Source organism: Bos indicus, chromosome 4 (assembly GCF_029378745.1).
Source record: "Bos indicus isolate NIAB-ARS_2022 breed Sahiwal x Tharparkar chromosome 4, NIAB-ARS_B.indTharparkar_mat_pri_1.0, whole genome shotgun sequence".
NCBI classification, from domain to species: domain Eukaryota; kingdom Metazoa; phylum Chordata; class Mammalia; order Artiodactyla; family Bovidae; genus Bos; species Bos indicus.
In genome coordinates, this window is record NC_091763.1 from 77,081,107 (window position 1) to 77,101,526 (window position 20,420).

A 20,420-nucleotide genomic window follows, 5' to 3' on the forward strand; every position below is an offset into this window, starting at 1 on the left:
AGGCCGGAAGATAAGGGGATGACAGAGGATGAGATGGTTGGATGGCATCACCAACTCGATGGACATGAGTTTGAGTAAACTCTGGGAGTTGGTGATGGACAGGGAAGCCTGGCGTGCTCCAGTCCATGGGGTGGCAAAGAGTTGGACACTAAGCGACTGAACAACAACAACATGCATGTCCATAAAAGGGCTTGGGCAGTGGACAGAGTCCAGGCTTTAGTTGGTTGAACGCATGGGGGTCAGAGCCCATTCAATCCTTGGGTGGAAAGATCCCCCGGAGAAGGGAATGGCAATCCACTCCAGTATTCTTGCCTGGAAAATCCCATGGCTACACAGTCCACGAGGTCACAAAGAGTCAGACAGGACTGAAGAATTAACACACACACATGGGAGTCAGAAAAGGTTAACATTATCATCATTATCATCAACCGCAGTTTCCAGTTGATCTGATAGTTGAATGCCTGAGGCGGGCTTAAATTCTGCAAAACAGCTCAGGAAAGTGCTTCCCAGTCTTTACCAAAGAACTAGAACTGGAAGTCTTTACAAGTGACCTGTTATCTTAGCTATTGTTACTTCTCTTGCCTGATAACCATCGATCATTTTCCCCCTTGAAGTGAAGTGAAGTCGCTCAGTCGTGTCCGATTCCTTGCGACCCCACGGACTGTAGCCTACCAGGCTCTTCCGTCCATGGGATTTTCCAGGCAAGAATACTGGAGTGGGTTGTTCAAGGGCAAGCACCGTAACCAAGCTTACGTCACAAAATGGCTTCTCTTAGGGATTTCTCTGGTGGTCCAGAGGCAAACGTTCCACTCTCCCAATACAGGGGGCCTGGGTTTGATCCCTGGTCAGGGAACTAGATCCCACATGCTAGAACTAAGAATTAGCATGCTGTGACTAAAAGATCTGTGTGCTGATACTAAGACCCGGTGTAGCCAAAGAAAACCGGTTTTAAAAAAAATAGCTTCTCTTATGCCAAGAAACCCATGCCTGGTTCATTTTTCTCTGGGGACCCCCTATCTTATCTGCTGACAGTAGTACCTGCTTCTTGTCCTTGGATGTAGCTCCATACGGTAGGCAAAATGGAAGCCCCCCCAAAACACGTCCACATCCTAGTCCCTTGAATATCTATCACCTCATATGGCAAAGGGTGTGAGTTATGAGAGGATGAGTTTATCCTGCATTCTTCAGGTGGACACTGAAAACATCAGAGAAAGGCTAGGTGAGCTTAGAGATGGAGACACAGACAGAAATGTGACCACAGAGCTGAGATAGCAGTCGTGAGGCCACCAGCCTGGGAATGGGAAGATTCCTTGGAGCCTGCAGAGGGAGCATGGCCCTGTCAACACCTCACTTTCAGAGACTGGCCTCCAGACTGACAGTGTGAGTTCCTATGGTCCCCCACCCCCACCTCCGGTTTGTGGTACTGTGATTTGTTATGACAGTCACTGGAAACTCAGATGCTCCTGCACGGCTTCTCTGGTTCTTGAAAGGTCCATCAGCACCTCCCAATGAAACCGTTCACCTCACCTTGAGACTCTAACCCACATGGCTGGGACTTGAACCCCTTGGCTCCTCCTTGGCTCAGGCCCACCTGTCCTGGGTGCCCCTCCCAGGGACAGCCCCTCCTGCCAGGCATGCTGACCCTCTTCCGATACTTTCACAGGTGCAGATGGGAGATGGGCCTTTATATCCAGAAAGGACAGGAATCTGCATCAAGTGGCCCAGGCACACTCTCAGGCACACACACGCTTATGCACACACACACACACAGAGGCACGTCAGACACATACACGTGTGCACACACTGACATGCACACTTGTGCATGCACCTGCACACTGGTCCAGGTCCCCTCAAAATCCCGTGTAAGGTCACAGGCTGCTCTCCTAGACTGTGAGGTTCCTTCCTTCCCACCATTGCTCTGATTTTAGGAAAGAGGCAACTGGTGACTGAAGCAGAACAGAGCTGACCAGAGTAGTCTCTGCCCAGCGTGTGGCCCAGCATGGTCTGATTATGCCTCATCTTTCAGAGCCTCAGGTCTGCTCTCCCTGGATGTGGGCAGGGCTGCAGACCCCCTCGGACCATGGGAGTGGGAGAGACCTGCTGAGTCCCTTTCCCCATTCCTGTGGCCCCAGCCCTGAAAGAAGGGCCCATGGTGGTGGCTCCCTCAGAAGCCCCCCTACCGGAAGTAACCAGACCCCTTGGGCTCTTGGCTCCCCTGCACCCCCTGACCAGACTGGAAGCAGCAAGATGTGAGGGCCCAGCTTCCATCTTGTGTCTTAGCTCTCTGTGCTCTGGACTGGACTCTAACTCCCCAGAGTTCAGGACAGCTGCCCCCTCAGAGCGCTGGGAGTCTCTCCAGGAAAGGGGCTCCTGAGCTATTTGTTTTTGTCTCTTTTAGCTCTAACCTGCCTGGCTGACCACATCAGATGGATGGGGTGCTGGTTTTGAAGCCCACAGGGACAGCTGTCCCATCTCCCACTCCCTCCCCACCACCCGCCTGAGACAATGGCAGGTCGGGAGGACCCTTGGGCAACCCCTGGACAAAATGAAGACATTCTGAAAAGGCTTCAAGGACAAGGGACCCTGGTGTGGTCCAGAAGACTGGGTGAACGTCAGGGGGCCCCATGATGGAAGTTACCCTTATGTCCACACCCAGGCCTTCCCCTGAGCCTTCCTTCAGTGTTGAGACCTGTCTACCCTCCAGGGAACCAAGGCCGGCATGGTGTGGGTTCAAGGCAGCGGGGCTCTTGTCAAAAGGGGACAGGGCCTTGTGAAGGCTCGGCTGGTATGATGGCTCCCCTCCCGAGGTCCGATGAGTGGCTTGGGCTCCTGAAGGGTGCTAACAGTGTCCTAGGGTGAGCCCACCATGCACGCTGGCTCAGATGGCTGAGTACTTTTTTTAGGTGGAGTGTGCTGGGGGACTAGGAGCAGGGCACACTCAGAAATAAGGGTGCATCAGACACTATCTGCAACAATAAGGATGGAGAAGCCAGGTGAGGAGGAGGATGGTGGCCAATCACCTGGTGCTGCTGGCAACCAGAGGGAGGTGGTCAGGAGGGGGGAGGTCCACCTGAGCCCGGCAGGGAGGAGAGCTGCTTCCCAGGCAGGGCAGAGATGCTGTGGTAGCCTTTTCTTTGGAGGAGACGGCGAAGCAGAAAGAATGACACCATACACAGGCTCAGGGAGAACTCAGATTTTATGGGTCAAGCCAAATGCAATGCAAAATTGTTCGGTTACTTTTTTTAACCAAAATAAATAAATCAGATTTGTCCCTGTGACGGGTCAGGGGAGCTGGCCCCTTGGCCTTGTGCTGCCCCTCACTCCTGCCCCTCCTCTCCCCCTCTGACCAGCTTTGGCACAGCAGAGAGAAGAATGCTTCGGAGTCTCCATCGCATTGAAGGGAAGAGGAAAGGAGGTGGCTTGGAAGTGAAGGGAAGGACCAGAGGAGCAGCCGGCGCCCCGGCCCTGAGCGGCACTTCCTGGCCACACCCAGCCCCAGGTGGTGGAGTGTGCACGGCCCCGCACAGGGCCAGGACCCTCTGGAGCGGTGGAAGTGGTCGCTGCAGAGTGGACCCTCCCGCTCTGTGCCAGGTCAGTCTCGGGCCATCTCCCAGCAGCCGTCCTGCAGCAGTGCCCTTGGTCCACCGCATGGTGAGGGTCCTGCCGGAGCCCACCCACCCCACAAACCCTCAGACACTGACGACTCCTGCGAGGCGTTGGGGGCTCAGCTTGGGGAGAGGAGGCCACCCTTGTCCAGGTGCGGGAACCCCTTGCTGGGTGACCAGGACTGCTGGCACAGGGGGATGCCGCATGAGGCCGGTCCTGTGGGGTGAGCTGGGGGGACGGGGTGGGGGCAGATCTTCCCTCCCAGGACACCTGCAGGGGCTCCCTCTCCTCCTCCCGCTCCCCACTGTCTCCATGAAGGCTGTTCAGCTGGACAGAAGCTGTAGCGCCCGGGGGGGCATCTGGCTTGGGGGGCAGCCAAGCACAGGAGGGGCAAACAGCCTAGTTCCTAAGTGAGCACGGGGTGCGTGCGGTATGGACGGGCAGAGGTGCGGGCAGTGCGGAGGCACGATGCTTTAGTTGGAAGCGAGGGGCAGTCGTGAGGTGCAGGGCGGCCCAAGCAGCCCAGGCGGCATCTACGAGAAGTTCTTGAAGGCGTCCAGGTCGAAGGCTGTGTCCAGGAGGCGCTGCAGCTCCGTGAGGTGGGTCTTCTTGTTGCCGGTGGCTGGAGCTGCTGCTGGGTCCCGGCCAGCATACCTGAGGGCGGTGACAGTGAGCGTTGAGGGCCACTGAGGGGACCGGGGCTCGTTACCCTCCCCGGCCCCAGCTGACTGCCCGCGCTCTTACCACACAGGCTTGGCGCGGCTGATGGTGGTTCGCAGCCTGGGCTTCACGTAGTCGTAGTAGCCTTGGTTCTTGTGCTCCTCCTGGCACCAGGCCAGCTCAGCGCTGGGGTACTTCTGGACCTCCTGCAGCAGGAGGTCGAAGGGGAAAGGCGACAGCTGGGGGGAGAGAGAGAAGCTACTGTCAGGAGAAGATGCTCAGAGTAATGGGCAAGGCTGGTGTCCCCAGCAGGGAGCTCAGTGACCCCTAAAAGACGTCCGTGCCAGAAACTCTGGGAAAGCTCGAGGGCCCAATCACCGGGAGGAGGATCGCCAGCACTGGTCTGGGAACCACACGCCCTCACCTGCTCGATCCTGGTGATGGCCACCTGCTCCACCATGTCCCGCGCTTTGCGCTCTCGGGTGAGGTCATAGTACACCTTGCCAGTACAGAAGAGAAGTCTCTTGACGTTTCCTGGGTTCTGTGCTGCAGGGCCATCTTCTGGGATCACCCGCTGGAAGTGGGTTCCTACGAGAGAATCCCCATGGCCAGGGGGTTTGCTCAGGACTTGGCGGAGGGTGTCTAGGGCCTTCCCTCTGTGAGGTGGGGCTGTACCATGGCTGACACCAGAACATACGGTTTCTGAGGGTTAGGACACTGCTCCTCCCACCAGCCTGTGATGTCCTTGAATTAATCCACACTGAGAGAGCCTAACAGGCACGGTAGCCTAACAGCCTTGGAGAGCAAGTGACATCGGTTCATTCTTCAGAACGATCTGCCTCAGACATGGGGGACAGCTAGGACTGGTAGAGCACCCCACGACCGCTCTGCTCAGACTCCTCCTGAGTTTACAAATACCAAAACTTTCCGAACAAATATTGAGATACTCATGGCCTGAACCATCCCTCTGGGAACAAGGCTGACTTCAGAAAGCTGCATTCAAAATGAGGGGTTCACTGAGTGACACATACGCAGCACACGACATGCTCACATTCACGCCACACACGCAAACGCTAGGATTAGAAGGAAACTACCTTCACACACAAAAAGGCCAGACATGAGACACCCACTGTGAACATCATACTCATCTGCAAAAGATTGAAAGCATTTGCTCTAAGATCAAAACAAGCCAAGAATGTCCGTTCTCACCACTTCTATTCAACATAACACTGGAATTCTAGCCAGGGCAATTAGGCAAGGAAAAGAAATAAAAGGTATCTAAATTGTAAAGGAATAAGTAAAATCATCTGTTTGTTTTATATGTAGAAACCCCTAAAGATTCCACACACATACACACACACACACACAAACTTGTTAAAACTAGTAAATGAATTCAGCAAAATTACAGGATAGAAAATTAACACTCAGAATTTAGTTTTATTTCTATGAACAATCTGAAAGTAAAAAAAAAATCCTATTTGAAACAGCATCAAATAAGTAAAATCACTTAGAAATAAACTTAACCAAGAAAATGAAAAACTTGTACACTGAAAACTACAGAACATTACTGAAAGAAATTAAAGATACCAATAAATGGAAAGTCATTTGTGTTCATGGACTGGGAGACTTAACACTGTCACGATGTTAATTCGACCAAAGCAATCTACAGATTCACAATCCTTATCAAAATCCCAAGGACATGGACATTTTTTTTGCAGAAATAAAATCCATCCTAAGATTCATGGTATCCCAAAGGATTCTAAATAGTCAAAACTATCTTGAAAAAGAAAAACAAAGTTGGAGGACTCATGTTTCCTGATTTCAAAACTTATTACAAAGCTACAATATCAGAGCATGGTATTGGCACAAAGACAGATATACAGACCAGTGGAAGAGAACAGAGATCAGAAATAAAGCTTCATGTTCTATGGTCAGATGATTTTGCCAAGAGAAGCAGTAACATCCAATGGGGAAAGGACAGTCTCTTCAACAAATGGTGCTGGGAAAACTGGATACCCATATGCAAATGAAGGTAGGCCCTTACACCACACAGAACACTGACTCAAAATGGATTAAATGCAGACCAAGAGCTGAAATTACAAAACATAAACACTGAATTTGACAAGGATTTCTTAGATGTGACTTCAAAGGCACAGGCAGCATAAGAAAAAAATAGAAAAAGTGGACTTTATGAAAATTAAAAAAATTTGTACATCAGAAGACAACAAGATGGAAGAAAATAGTTGCAAGTCATATATTTGATAAGGCATCTATATCCAGTAAATGGAGAGAAATCACACAACTCAACAACAAAATAAGCAACCCAATTAAAAAATGGGCAAGGACGTATGACATTTCTCCAAAGACAACATACAGATGGCCAGCAAGCACATGAAAAGATGCTCAACATCACTAATCATTAGGGAAATGAAAATCAAAATTGCAGTGAGATATTACTTCACGGTCATGAGGATGGCTATTGCAAAACAAAGAAACAGAAAACAGTACTACTGCTGGCAAGCCATGTGGAGAAACTGGAACCTTGTGCGCTCTTGGGAACCACTATGGAAAACAGCACGTTACACTAAAGAGTCACCATGTGACCCAGCAATTCTGCCTCTTGGTATACATCCAAGGTCTTGAAGAGAGACTGGTACACCCATGTTCATAGCAGCATCATTCCCAATGGCTAAAATGTGGAGGCAACCCAGGTGTCCACTGACAGATGAACAAACAAAAAGTGTATATACCATATGCATACAGCAGAATACTAGTCAGCTTTAAAAAAGAAGGAAATTCTGACACATGTTACAACATGGATGAACCCTGAGGATATCATAAGCTAGTCACATAAAGACAAATATTATACAATTCCACTTATATGCAGTTCCTAGAGGAGTCAAACCTATAGAGAGAGAAGGCAGAATGGTGGGCGCCAGCGGCTGGGGGAGAAGGGGTGATGGGGGAGTTGCCTTTCTTCAACCAGGGATCAAACCCGTGCCTCGTGCAGTGGAAGTGCTGCATCTTAACCACTGGACTACCAAGGAAGTCCGGTGAATGTGTTTATTAATGCCACTGAACTGTACACTTAAAAGTGGCTAAGATGGTAAATTTTATATAATGCATATTTCACCATAATAATAATAAAAGGGAAAAAAACCAAAGACAGGATTTACCGTGATAGAAAACTAAAGGGGGCTCCACGGCTGGCAGCAAGTGGGGATGTGCAGGGCTGCTGCGTGCTGCCAGCCGCCTCTGTCTGCTGTCCAGGTGAAAGAAATTGCAATGCTGTGGGCCTCACCTCACACCACTGAGCTGGGTGTTATGCGGCAGGCCCTACCCACCTAGTGCCTTTCCTCTGTCCCTGGCTGCTGTCAGCCCCCAGGAGCAGTGCTTGGGCAGCAGGGTGCACTCTAACCTCGGACTCATTTCACTGCCTCTAAGAGAGTCCTAGGGATGCACCCAGCAAAGGCTGTGGACCCTGGTGGGACAAGAGAAGACACGCTGTTGGACCAATCTGCACACAAGCTCTGACACCCTGGCTGTCGTGTTCTGTCCTGGCTGTCGTATTGGTCGTCTGACCAATAACACCCTGTTATTGGTCTTTACCCAATAACCAAAAATGTGGCAAGGACCACAGTGAGACTGACAAGCCCCCTACACAGCAGCAGTTAAGACCCCCTCCAAATGCCCAGCCCCCTGACGCCTACCTGGAAGCATCTCGTCAAAGTTGGACCTGGCTTCGGGATGCCGCAGCAGGGACTTTGGGGTGAAGATGATTAACTGAAAGACAGAAGCACAGGCTCATGACAGACCAGGTTCTAAGTATTCCAGAAGGAGGGCAGTAAGGGGCTGCCCAGGCCTGTCTTCAGAACAGGCCCTCCTGCTGCCCTCCTGGCTCTATAATCAGGAGGAGCACAGGTCTGAGGTGAAAAGAGCAAACAGGATGATGCTGTTTGCCCCCGGGCTCTCTTCCTCTGCCCTGAGATGCTGGGCTCTGCTCAGCTAGGCACCCTCTCCTCCAGGGCCCGCCCTAGTCTGCTCAGAACCCTTGGCACCACTACCCTCTACCTGGGAAGGACACCTGAGCCTTTCCTGGGCATCCCTGCCTGTGGCCAGGGCTGCCCTGCTCCATGGGCCTGCCTGGCCCTGCACGGTGACTGGCAGCAGCAGGAGGCATTCTCCCCTTGGACCCTTCACACACACTCCCACTCACCCTTCAACACCCTGCCAAGGAGCTTGCTTCCTGAGGACCCTCTGTTCCTTCGGCCCCCGAGGGGGCTCACCTCTCCTCCAAGCTCAACACACCACCTACAACCCCCCGCTCACATGTCCATCCTCCCATTGGGCTGGGACCCTGGAGTCCTCAGGCCAGGCCTCTCTGAGCAGGGATACCCTCAACTGACCGGCTTCCGGAAGGGCAGGAGAATCTGGCGACGTAGCACGTGGAAGAAGTTGCCAGGGGTGGAGCAGTTGACGACAACCCAGTTGCAATCATACAGCTGATTTATGTCAAAGTTGGCTTCCTTAAGGTCCTATAGCAAAGAGGGAAAAGGCCAGAGGCCCAGTGGCTCTAAGCACCCTGCTGTGGGAGGTACTGAGGCAGACAGCTTCAGAAGGCCCCGGGTCCCAGCCTCAGGCACCTCAGCTCCCTATGAGAAGCACACAAAGGGGACACTGACGGAGCTCAGCCAGCCAGCTCTAAGCTCTGAATGGAATTCTCAGTCCCACATTTATCCCTATGTCTCTGAAAACTACTGCCTGGCCTAGGACAGACACAGGGTCTAGCTAAAACCAATTCAGACTTTCCTTAGAAACTGACTCCCAGTAATTTCCTCTCAGCTCTTGGAGTTTCACTAAAATCACCCCAGAGTTCTTTCCTCTAAAATGTTTGCCTAGGGAACTCCCTGGCGGTCTAGTGGTTAGGACTCTGAGCTGTCACTCCTGAGCGCACAGGTTCAATCCCAGGCCAGGGAACTAAGATCCTGAAAGCTGCAATAAATAACTTGCCTGAATCAAAACACAGACAGTACTACTCCTAAAAGCTTCTGCTGCAGGAAGCAGTCTGGTAGTATCTTCTATGCTCTGAAGAGGCCTCTCATTTCCAGGACACAAGCAGGCTTGGGCCCACCTGTGACTCCTGAGAGGGACAGAGCACTGGTACCTTCAGAGGCGCCCACAGACGCCCAGGTGGTGGCTGCTTACCGGTAGGACGTCTGGATCATCATTGCACATCTGCAGGAACCTCTCTGGCCTGGCGGAGGAATGTTCTGGGCCCTGGAACCAGACACACAAGTTACAGATGAGGAGCTTCCCCCATTCTGACAGCTGCATTCAGTACTTCTCTTCCTTAACCAACTTTCTCATTTCTGGTCTGAAAAACACCAAGTTATCTCTTTCCTGCCAATAGTTTAATTCCTTCTTCTGCCTATGGAGTGGAGGGGAAGTTTCCACATCAGGACAGGGCCCAGTACTCCTGGCTCCTCATGGCTTCCAAATCGGAGTGTTAAGAAAACCCCTCACAGGGCCTGGGGGAGGAGGGAGGGAGAGCACAGGGACTGCCTGAACCCAAGAGGCCCAGCCACACCCCCACTTCTTACCCAGAACAGAGCAGGGCCTGCCTCTTGCCTCCAAGGCAGGTGGGAAACACCAGCAGAGCCTGCACCTGCCAGTCTCGGGACCAGGGTCCCAGGCAGGCCCTTCCTAGGTCTGCCAGGGAAGGGGTAGGGGGCTCACCATGCCCTCCATGCCATGGGGCAGCAGCAGCACAATGCCGTTCTGCCGCACCCACTTGGCTTGTCCTGGGCAGATGAACTGGTCGATGATGCACTGGGCCGTGTTATGGAAGTCACCAAACTGGGCCTCCCAGAGGACCAGGGCGTTAGGACTGGCCATTGCAAAACCCAGCTCGAAGCCTGCAGAGTAGGAGGAAGGGAGGAGACCAGACAGCAGTCAGCTGGTGGGTGGGAAGGGGAGGTGGGGAGGAGGGGGTGAAAAGGGAAGAAGGGGTGGTCGGGGAAGCAGTGGGGAGAGGGTGGCTGGGGAGGAAAGGGAGGTGGGCCTTGCAGGCCCCAGTGCTCACCCAGGACCCCGTACTCGGACAGTGAGCTGTTGCACACGGTGTAGGGGGCCTGGTTGGGCCAGAGGTGGTTCATGGGGATGCAGGTTCTCTTGTCCACGTTCTGGTCATGCAGGACGTGGTGGCGATGGCTGCGGCAGAACAGCATAGATTAGCAGGCAGGACCCAGCCCTGCACGCAGCTCAGACTAGACTCCATGCACAGCCGCTGCTGGGGGCACAGAGCCTGGTTCTTAACAGAAGCATCTGATCAGAGCAGGAATAGGGTGCTTCTGGGCCTGAGACAATGGGATCTAATGACTGCTTCCTGGCAGTGATTTTCTTCTGGAAGACAAACACCACAGCCCTTCTTTTGTGTCTCTTCCACTCTGAAGGGCCCACAAGAACACCAAGGCCATTACCTAAAAGTGCCCCGCTCCACATCCTGGCCGCTCAGCCGGATATGGATGCCCTCCTTCAGTAGGGAGCCAAAAGCCATGTACTCCGCCAGAGCCCAGTCCACAGTCCTGTTCTTCACCAGCTCCCCACGGGTCTTCAGGATCCGGCTCAGCCCTGCAGAGGCAGACGGTGTTCACCAGCCGCCCCGAACACTCTCTTAGGACAAGAGCTCCCTACAGCCCCAGCTTCTGGGGTCCAGAGTTGCCAGAGGAGTGGCGTCTGGACCAGGGAGGCTGTGACATCCTGTGCCTTCATCCACCGCTCTGCTGGCTGAGGACCACACCGGGGCAGGGGTGAGGTGACAGGGCTACCCTCATCCCACCACCTTGCTCGGCCTTGAACGAGGCAGGAACCTGAGCCAGGTGGGGACCAGTCTTAGGCCAGAGGGGAGTCGGCACTACTTCGGAAGGCCCGGGTGGTGGCAGAGGTGGGGCAGGGCACCCTCACCTCCGTGAATGGTGAAATCCTCCACAGGCACGGAGCTGGCCACGTTCCCAATGTGTGTGAGAATGTCCTCCGTCAGGCCCGTGGAGGGGCAGGTCATGCTCCTCGGCTGCCCGTCCAGGGTGAAGAAGCCTGGGACAGAAAGGGCAGGCTGACATAGGAACTGTGGACATGTGAAATGCTGCTGAGAGGTGGCCGAGATCTTCTTCCCTTGAGAATGGCAGTCGGGAGTCCAATTCTGGGACCCATGGGGTGTGGGCGGAAGAGGTTCACCGGTGGCATGCCTCACTCACCAGGCCAGGGGGAGTCCAGCCAGTGCTTGATGTGCAAGATCTTTTCGTCCTTGGACCTGGCGAAGGCCTCCTCACAGATCTTGTCATATTTGGAGATCTCCTCCTAGAGGATTGGGCACAACGCAGCCGTCAGGGCTGCTGTGCACAGGGCATGCCGGGCACCCAGCCAGCACACACCGAGCCAGCACACACTGGCACTTTCCCAGTGCGGAGTCCCTCAGACCCCACGGGCCCCCGGGTTCTCCTCCCAACACGCATCACCTCTGGGAGATCTGTGGGAAGCCTAGTACAGTGTTTCCGTCCCAACGGCTTCTTCTCCACTGCAGACTGTGGGTCCTACTTACCCTCCCTCCAGTCTTCCTGATGAATTGGTCCAGTTCTCGGGCTCCAAGCATAGCCTCAGGAGGACTGAACCTGAGTGCCATCTCGGCACCTGCCCTGATCCCAGCACCACCCTCATTCACAGGCCCCTGACTCTGCATGCTCATGACCCACACCGCTCGTCTCTCTCCATCACCCTGCATGGGCCTTCCCTCTCATGACCAGCCAGAGAGACCAGCTCACAAGTGGGTCCCTCACCACCCTCTCTCCCCCTCACCCCTCTGCTGGGGTTCCACGGGCCTCAGAGGCCACGGTGAAGTCCTCTCAGGTCCCACCTCCCTCATGTAACTAACCCCTCAGTAGCCTGGACCTTCCAGGTTATGTGCTGAAATGCTGTAGTTGTAAATATTTCACACGTTCTCACTAGGACCCTAAGTGCTCTGCAGAAGTGAGCACTGGCCCTGTGGCGGGTCTTCTCCATCCCTCCTTGGCTCCGGAAAGAGCCACCAGGACAGGGCCAGGGACGCACCTCATACTCAGGCTGGTTGACCACGCCCTGCGACACCAGCAACTCTGCGTACTTCTGCAGCACGGGCTTCTGTTTGCGGATCTGCTTGTACATCAGCGGCTGGGTGAACATGGGCTCATCCATCTCGTTGTGGCCATTGCGCCGATAACACACCTGGGCACACCGGGAGACCCCAGCATCAGGGCCCATGTCGGTCGGGACCCAGGACCTATGAGGAGCTATCCCATTTCTCCTGGGTGACACCTCAGTTGACCTCTAGAAATATGGTCCTATCTCCTGCTCCTTCACACACTAGAATTGCTTTGACTGTCCCCCAAGATGAAACAAGAGTGACCTGGGACTATCTTGGGACAGGACCCCAATTACCTTCTTGCCCAGGTTGGGTCACCCAAAGACACAGGAACTCTTGGGAGGGGAAGGGAGGTGTGCCCTGGCCCTAGGGAGCCCTAACCCCTCTCTCCAGGACACAAGCTAAGGTCACTCACCAGGTCCACCACCACATCCTTGTGGAAGGTGCTCCTCCACTCAGCTGCAACTTTGCACACATACATGACTGCCTCCGGGTCATCCGAGTTCACGTGGAAGATAGGGGCATTCACCACTCGGGCCACATCAGTGGGGTAGGGTGAGGAGCGGGCCATTCGCGGGTCTGTGGTGAAGCCGATCTGCAAGGGACAGGCAGCTTGGCCAGGGGGATTGGGCACGCTGCTAAGCATTAGCAGGACAGAAGGAGGGTGGGCCAGGGCAAGCCTACCCCCAGGCCAATGGCATGGTGGGGACAGGGCTGGGGTGAGAGTGGATATGTCTGAGGGTGAGGGTGGGGCTAATGGCAGGCAGGGCAGAGCCAAAGGCCACCTGCTGGAGGTCACCTGGCTGCGTGTGGCCTACGCTTGAGACAGTCCCTAAAGGGCTATTTAAAAAAAAAATTTTTTTTTTCCTATTCTGGTAACAAAATTCATACATGTTGAACAGTTTGGAAGAGAGTATGAAAAATTAAAATCATCTATATTCTACCAGTTTCAGTGTAAATATCTTGATGCTTTCCTTTCTAGACGATTTTTTTTGCATGAATACACATGCCAATATAAATATAAAATTTCAGATCCTACTATTTCTATAATTTTGCACTCTGTTCACTAACATGAGTATTTTTTCTTTGAAAAGAAAATTTAAAGGTCTCATCACTTAGATACATTAAAACTTTATCATATATTTGTAATTTTATACTTTGCATTTAAAATTTATTTTTATGAACTACTTCAAACATCCAAAAAGTATGATACTACATGGCCCTGAAAGTAGACGACACGGTTTCCACACGTTGCTATATGTATCCCATATGTCCATAAACAGTACATCGATAGCTGTCGTGTCCAACTCTTTGCAACCCCAGGACAGTAGCCCACTAGGCTCCTCTGTCCATGGAATTCTCCAGGCAAGAATAACAGAAGTGGATTGCCATTTCCTTCTCCAGGGGATCTTCCTGACCCAGAACTGTAACTCAAGTCTCCTGCATTGCAGGTGGATTCTTTACCACTGAGTCACCAGGGAAGCCCCTTCTTAGGTTTAGTGAAGTCGCTCAGTCATGTCTGACTCTGCAATCCCATGGACTGCAGGCTACCAGGCTCCTCTGTCCATGGGATTTTCCAGGCAACAATACTGGAGTGGGTTGCCATTTCCTTCTCCAGGGGATCTTCCCCACCCAGGGATTGAAACTGGGTCTCCTGCATTGTAGGCAGATGCTTTACTGTCGGAGCCACCAGGGAAGTCCTGATTATTAAAATTAAAAAGGCTTACTGGTATCATTTCAGGCTCACGAAAAAGTTGGAGCTACAGAGAACTCCCAGATTCTTTATTCAGATTCAACAACGGTTCCTATTTTGCCCCTTTTATTATACAGGCTCTTTCCGTTACACACACACACTCACACACACACATTTTTTCTGAACCATTTTCAGGTAAGTTGTAGACCAAAAGACTGTCCCTAGTCCTTAAAACATGGACAAAGCCTTACCAGCCATAGTGCAGTTCTCAGTTCACTCAGTTTAACATTACAGAATACTGTTATAAGACTCCTCAGTATACACATTTCAATAGTCCTAATGATATCCAGCCTTTCCTGCCTCAGCCCGGTACTCAATCCAGCACTTCACTGTGCATTAGTTACCACCTCTCTGTGGTCGCCCTTAATCTGGAAGGCTCCTTACTCTTTTTGGTTTTCATAACACTAACATTTTGGAAGAGTATTTCCATGTCTTTTAAACTACAGAGATATACTTTTTATGTACCTTACATATGATAGCATACTCTATATGCTGTACAGATTCTTTTCAACTTGCTTTCTGTTCAAATCATCCAGGATGAAACATGGACCTCTACTTTCCTAGCAGTAGTGGTGAAATCTAAGTACTAAATGGTACCACAGTTCATTTATCCATTCTCCTGTCTGTGGATGTTGTTTCCAACTTATGATTAATACACTGTTACTGTACACAGTCCTACACTGGTTTTCTCCAGCAAACACTTGAGTTATGTGCAAACACTTGAGTCCTCCTAGGAAGGGAAAACTAAGCCACAGGGTCTGAGCTCTACACTCGAATACCCGCAAGCGCTCTCCAAAGTGGCTGGGCCACGCACCCTTCCCCAGCAGCAAGGGTGCCCTGCATTTTCACTCACCATACTGTGACTGTTTCACCAGGATATTAAATATTTTAATGATTATATAATACTGTCTCCTACAGTTTTGCCAAAATTTATACAAAGACTTGTTGGTTTTGATAAACATTCTTATACAAAAATAGTTTGCATCTGATGGTTTCCTTAGGAGAAAAATGTAGAAGGGGAAATCCTAGGTGTGTTCTTAGAAATGAGAGCCTCAGCCAAGCAGGCCTCTCTTTTCCTGCTACAGATCTTCTTAACTGACCCCACATCACGATAGATGGTACCAAAACCAGCAGAAAGACTGAAAAAAACATTAGAAAAACTGTAGGTCTTTACAGAAGTCTGAGAGTTCTTTATTTATGATGAATTGCTTTTATATAAACTCCTTTATCACATTGACTAAAGAAAAGATTAGAACTAGTCAGACACTGATGAGAACATTAAAAAATGATGTACCAGCGAGAATTCTGATGAACACTTACAGAGACCATGCACAATCCCATGGCCTATCTGGGACTCCCCACAGGGAGATGTGGGTAGGCACCAGGTAAGATAGGAATCATAACATGCTCGTTACAACTAGAATCTCACAGAAACTGAACTGCTTTGAAGTTTTGAGGTCTCAGTCCCCCAGACGCCCTCCCCAATATCTGCCACTGTTACTGACTTCTGTATCTTTAAGCGTATATGGTGGGTATATGTGCACCCACTGACACACACACTCACAGATAGAGAGCTGTACTCCACAGTATATATAGATCCATTCTTTCACATGGCTTTATTACACTGTGGTTGCTGTTAACTTAACATTAGTGCTTATTTACGCGTGTGTGCTAAGTCACTTCAGTCATGTCTGACTCTTTGCGACCCCACAGACTGTGGCCCACCAAGCTCCTCTATCTATGGGATTGTCCAGGCAAGAATACTGGAGTGGGTTGCCATGCCCTCCTCCAGGGGATCTTCCCGACCCAAGGATGGAACCTGTGGTCTCTTATGTCTCCTGCATCGGCAGGCAGGTTCATTACCACTAGCGTCACCAGGCTCTATTCTAAACACTCTGCTGCTGCTGCTGCTAAGTCACTTCAGTCGTGTCCGACTCTGTGCGACCTCATAGACAGCAGCCCACCAGGCTCTGCCGTCCCTGGGATTCAGGCAAGAACACTGGAGTAGAGTTGCCATTTCCTTCTCCAATGCATGAAAGTGAAAAGTGAAAGTGAAGTTGCTCAGTTGTGTCCGACTCCTAGCGACCCCATGGACTGCAGCCCACCAGGCTCCTCCGTCCAAGGGAGTTTCCAGGCAAGAGTACTGGAGTGGGGTGCCAGGGCTGTATATGTATATGATTTATATGTATTAGTTCATTAAAGCTTGGTAACACATGTATAGATCTATCATAAATTACTTACCAGCTCCCTACTGATGCAGTGGTACAAGTTTTGGTTTCCAGTCTTGCTGCAGCACTGTGGGACATCCCCACAATGCCCCCCCACATGATTATATATTTCAGCTTTATATACTTACATCTTTCTTCCAGTTTCATTAAGATATTAATTGTGCAGCAGTGATACACACACACACACACACACATATATACTGTGACTGAACTGTATGGCTTACGGGATCTTAGTTCCCCAACCTGGGACTGAACTCGTGCCCCCCTGGGGTGGAAGCATGGGGTCTCAACCACTGGATTGCCAGGGGAATCCCCTAAACAAAATTTTAAAAGACTTTGGCACCTCTCCTGTGTGCCAGGATCCATAAGAGATTACAAAATAGATTCTGCCATCAGAATATATTTTCAAAAAAAAAAAAAAAAAAAATCTCCTGGGATGAAATTCATCTGACTCTGGAGACTACGTATAGAAAAACTTTTCTCTTAAAAAAAAAAAAAACAAAAAACCTCCCCGTGTCTTGGGCTTCCAATCCCTTTGAATGATCTTTGCTGTACTGTTTCCAGACTGAAGACCATGCTGCTGGCAACTCAGCTCCTACCCAACAAGCACTAAAGACTATCTGTGCTTGGTCATCTGTATAAAACACAGTTCAGTGATGCACTGCTTTTTAGACCTTTTTCTTTCTTTGGTGTTTTTCTAATACTGTTTTCTAAAAGAAGCAATTCAAATATCAACTCTCAAGCAAGCTATTCAACTCTCTGCTCAATTTTCTCCTGTGTAAAATGGAAATGATCACACCTACCACATGGGTAAGACAGGGATCACGTTTTAAGTTAGAGGATGTGAAGTCACTAATTTAGTCTGGCACACAGGAGGCACTCCATAAGCAGTAGCTGTTATATACTGTGTGTTACACTCATTCTAATGCTCCTCGTCTTGTGTTTGATACTGTACATTTTAAGTTCTGGGGCCTTCTCTATGTACTGACTACATTTACTTTCATGTTTAAATTTTCCCTTCTTCCTCTCTATTTCTTGCTGGGACAGTTGCAACTGTGTGTCTTCCTCTAACTCATTCCACATGTATCAACAAACCATCTTCATAAATCAAACTGTCTAGTCACTTCCTGGTTTCGGTCCTCCGAGGGTCTCTCAACACATCTGGAGTAAGACCCTGTTTCTTGGGGGCCATGCAGAAGCAGCTGATGGCTGCTTTCTCTCAAAAAAACCCCTCAAACCTTAGATGTGACAGCCTTATCACCTCCCTTGGACAGAGGGGACCCTTTCCTGACTTGCTCCGCTGCCCCCTAACATTTGCCTACTTGACCCTGCATTTCCACCTAAAGGTCAAATCCTCAGAGAAACATCTGCAGGCTAACCCAATGCCTGGTAGGTCCCCTGCCCCCTAACCCAGAACTATAAGCTCTATAATGACAGGCAGTGTGCCCTTTCTCTGCTTGTTACCTGACACAGCACCAGTACTTAAAGGAACTCAAATATCTATTATATGAGAGCTCACCCATGTTGGTGGGATGAACTCTCGGATGCACGGCACAGTAAATAACAGATATAACCATGTTAAATGTTTTAGAGTTGGGCAGAGATATTTACTTATAAGAATGTTCAACAAGTGTTATTTGAAACTGAAAAATAAGAATCTTAGTTAAAAGTCTAACAACACAGCAATATGTTTTATGAAACAACCTATAATGTATATTGTTATCAAAATTAATATTTTAAGAATATATAATGACATGAGACAACACTGTGGTAAGTAAGAAGTGGATGTAAAACTGTGTATATAGAACCCCAGTTTCTTAAGAAAGAAAAGCCATCTAAATGCTTGTGGGTCTAGTAGAAAATATTCCAAAATAATATCATGCTCTTAAAATAGCATAATTAAAACCTCTCTACTTTAAAGAAAGTATCCTGTTTGTCCAAGTTTATTAATCAGAAAACAACAAATGTACTAAATGATAAGAACATGTCCCTCTAAGTAAGACTGACGTGAGCAAAGAAGCCTCAGGACAAAGTCTAATTGCTGATGTGGCCTCCTTAGCCTGCTCTGCTGCAAAGACCCCAGAGCCACCCGTTACCTGGTTGTTGACGACCACGTGGACAGTGCCATGAGTCGTGTAAGATGGCAGGTCACTCAGGTGGAAGGTCTCATAAACGATGCCCTGGCCAGCAAATGCGGCGTCCCCATGCAGAAGGATGGACATGACCTACAGACAGGCAAAGGAGAACCCAAATCTGACGCGGTCCTGGCCACATGTCCACAGGGCACGTGGGAGAGTACGTCATGATCCACTTTTCAAAAAATGTAGTATTTATTTATTTTTGGCTGTGCTGGTCGTTGCTGCTGTGTGGGCTTTTCTCCAGTTGCAGAGAGTGGGAGTTACTTTCTAGTTGTGGTGCACGGGCTTTTCACTGCGGTGGCTTCTCTTGTTGCAAAACACGGATTCTATGGCACAAGGGCTCAGCGGTCGCGGCTCCTGGCCTCTAGAGCATAGGCTCAGTAGTTGTGGCACACAGGCTTAAATGTTCTGCAGCATGTGGGATATTCCCAGCCCAGGGACTGAACCCATGTCTCCTGCACTGCAAGTGGATTCTTTACCACTGAGCCACCAGGGAAGCCCCAAAATGATGTATTTTGAGATCATTTCAAACTTAGAAAGAAAGTGGCAGGAAAGCACAGACCCCCAGGCCCCTCCCAGCCCTCCCGTGGTGTGCTCCAGGTGGTGTGCTCCACGTCCGCACACCTGCCACCCAACCACCATCTGCTGCAAGGCCAATGCCCACTGCCCCTGAACCCACCATGCAGGACCCTTTCAAAGGAAAGCAATGCTGGCCCAGAGCCCATCCTCCCCAGATCCCATGCAGACGCGCTCTCAGGGCCACGCCTCTTCGGCTTCTCTGACCCGGAACAGCCCCTTGTCTCTCCTGTCTCCACATTCTGGACAGGCCTTGGGCCCCAACAGTCCTTCGTGAACAGACTCAGGAATGGTGCGTGCCATACCTGGGACACCCGAGGTGGCCTGCCCCATGTGAATGCAGACAGGTAGTTGTCCAGGTTTCTCCCTTTAAACTCACCATTTCTCCTCGGTAAGGAGCACAGTGAGGAGAACCTTTACATCCTGCTCCTCACCACACCCCCACCCACCCAGCAGCCTCCATGGCACCTCCTGGATGCTGCCAGGTCACCCCTACCTTTATGCACTCGTGTTACGTAACAGTGTTCTCTCGACTTTTATTTGTATTAATATGTGCTCACGGATTCCTGTTGTATTCAATGGGCTCTAACTGACTACTATCAATAGTAACTTTGATGTTCACATCGTCCTGGGACAGACTTGGTGTGGGAGCCCCATGCCGTCGGAACATGCCCCTGGGTTCATGGTGCGGGGGGCCCTCCCTGCTTTCCGGCACAAGAGCTCTCAGCCTCCTGCCCAGCCCTGGAATCGGACATTTCTCTAAGGAGCCTGGTTCCTTCAGTGCAAGATCGCCTTTAAGACAATTTGTGTGCTCATCACTACTAGAACATCATCACTTCTAGGCTCTTTCAGCCCAGAGCCAAAAAATGGATACTAAGTTCACATACAGAGATTTCTCAGTTTACACACTGCATAACTACAACACCTCCAGTTCCGATCCTTTTTCTGTGCCTCCCTCCTTCCACGTTTATAAACACCTCCTGCACCGTCAGACACCATACCCACTGTCCTCAGTACTTGCTGGCTTGCTACCCCCATGACCCTGCCACACCTATTCGTTGACGCCCTCTTGCCATGTGTCCTCAGCTCCTCTCACCTACCTGGTCCTCACGCCAGGAAGGGAAGGTCCATGTGCTCTTCAGAGACAAAATCTAGATTCTTTTTGTAGAAATTACATATTTTTTTTCTGAAACACTGAAGGTTATGTAACAAATACTCCAGCTTCCTGGATTCTGGGTTTAACAGAAATCAGATAATTGCCTAGAGGTTTGGGATGAGTAGCAAGG

At 50.5% G+C, this 20,420-nt stretch overlaps 1 protein-coding gene across 4 annotated transcripts in view; it reads right to left on the reverse strand.

Moving 5' to 3' along the window:
- Window positions 1-3,178: 3,178 nt before the first annotated feature.
- OGDH (oxoglutarate dehydrogenase) overlaps window positions 3,179-20,420 on the reverse strand; it is a 66,751-nt gene continuing 49,509 nt past the window's right edge. For all 4 annotated transcript variants that reach the window (XM_019958927.2, XM_019958926.2, XM_019958928.2 and 1 more), the window contains 14 exons: window positions 18,517-18,645; window positions 12,855-13,034; window positions 12,370-12,522; window positions 11,520-11,622; window positions 11,230-11,358; window positions 10,746-10,896; window positions 10,349-10,476; window positions 10,003-10,181; window positions 9,472-9,543; window positions 8,673-8,801; window positions 7,977-8,049; window positions 4,691-4,854; window positions 4,351-4,505; window positions 3,179-4,260 (listed from right to left, as the gene is read on the reverse strand). In XM_019958927.2, coding sequence (XP_019814486.1) covers window positions 4,140-4,260; window positions 4,351-4,505; window positions 4,691-4,854; window positions 7,977-8,049; window positions 8,673-8,801; window positions 9,472-9,543; window positions 10,003-10,181; window positions 10,349-10,476; window positions 10,746-10,896; window positions 11,230-11,358; window positions 11,520-11,622; window positions 12,370-12,522; window positions 12,855-13,034; window positions 18,517-18,645 — 1,866 coding nt within the window. In that variant the 3' untranslated portion in view covers window positions 3,179-4,139. The remainder of the gene's footprint in view (window positions 4,261-4,350; window positions 4,506-4,690; window positions 4,855-7,976; window positions 8,050-8,672; window positions 8,802-9,471; window positions 9,544-10,002; window positions 10,182-10,348; window positions 10,477-10,745; window positions 10,897-11,229; window positions 11,359-11,519; window positions 11,623-12,369; window positions 12,523-12,854; window positions 13,035-18,516; window positions 18,646-20,420) is intronic.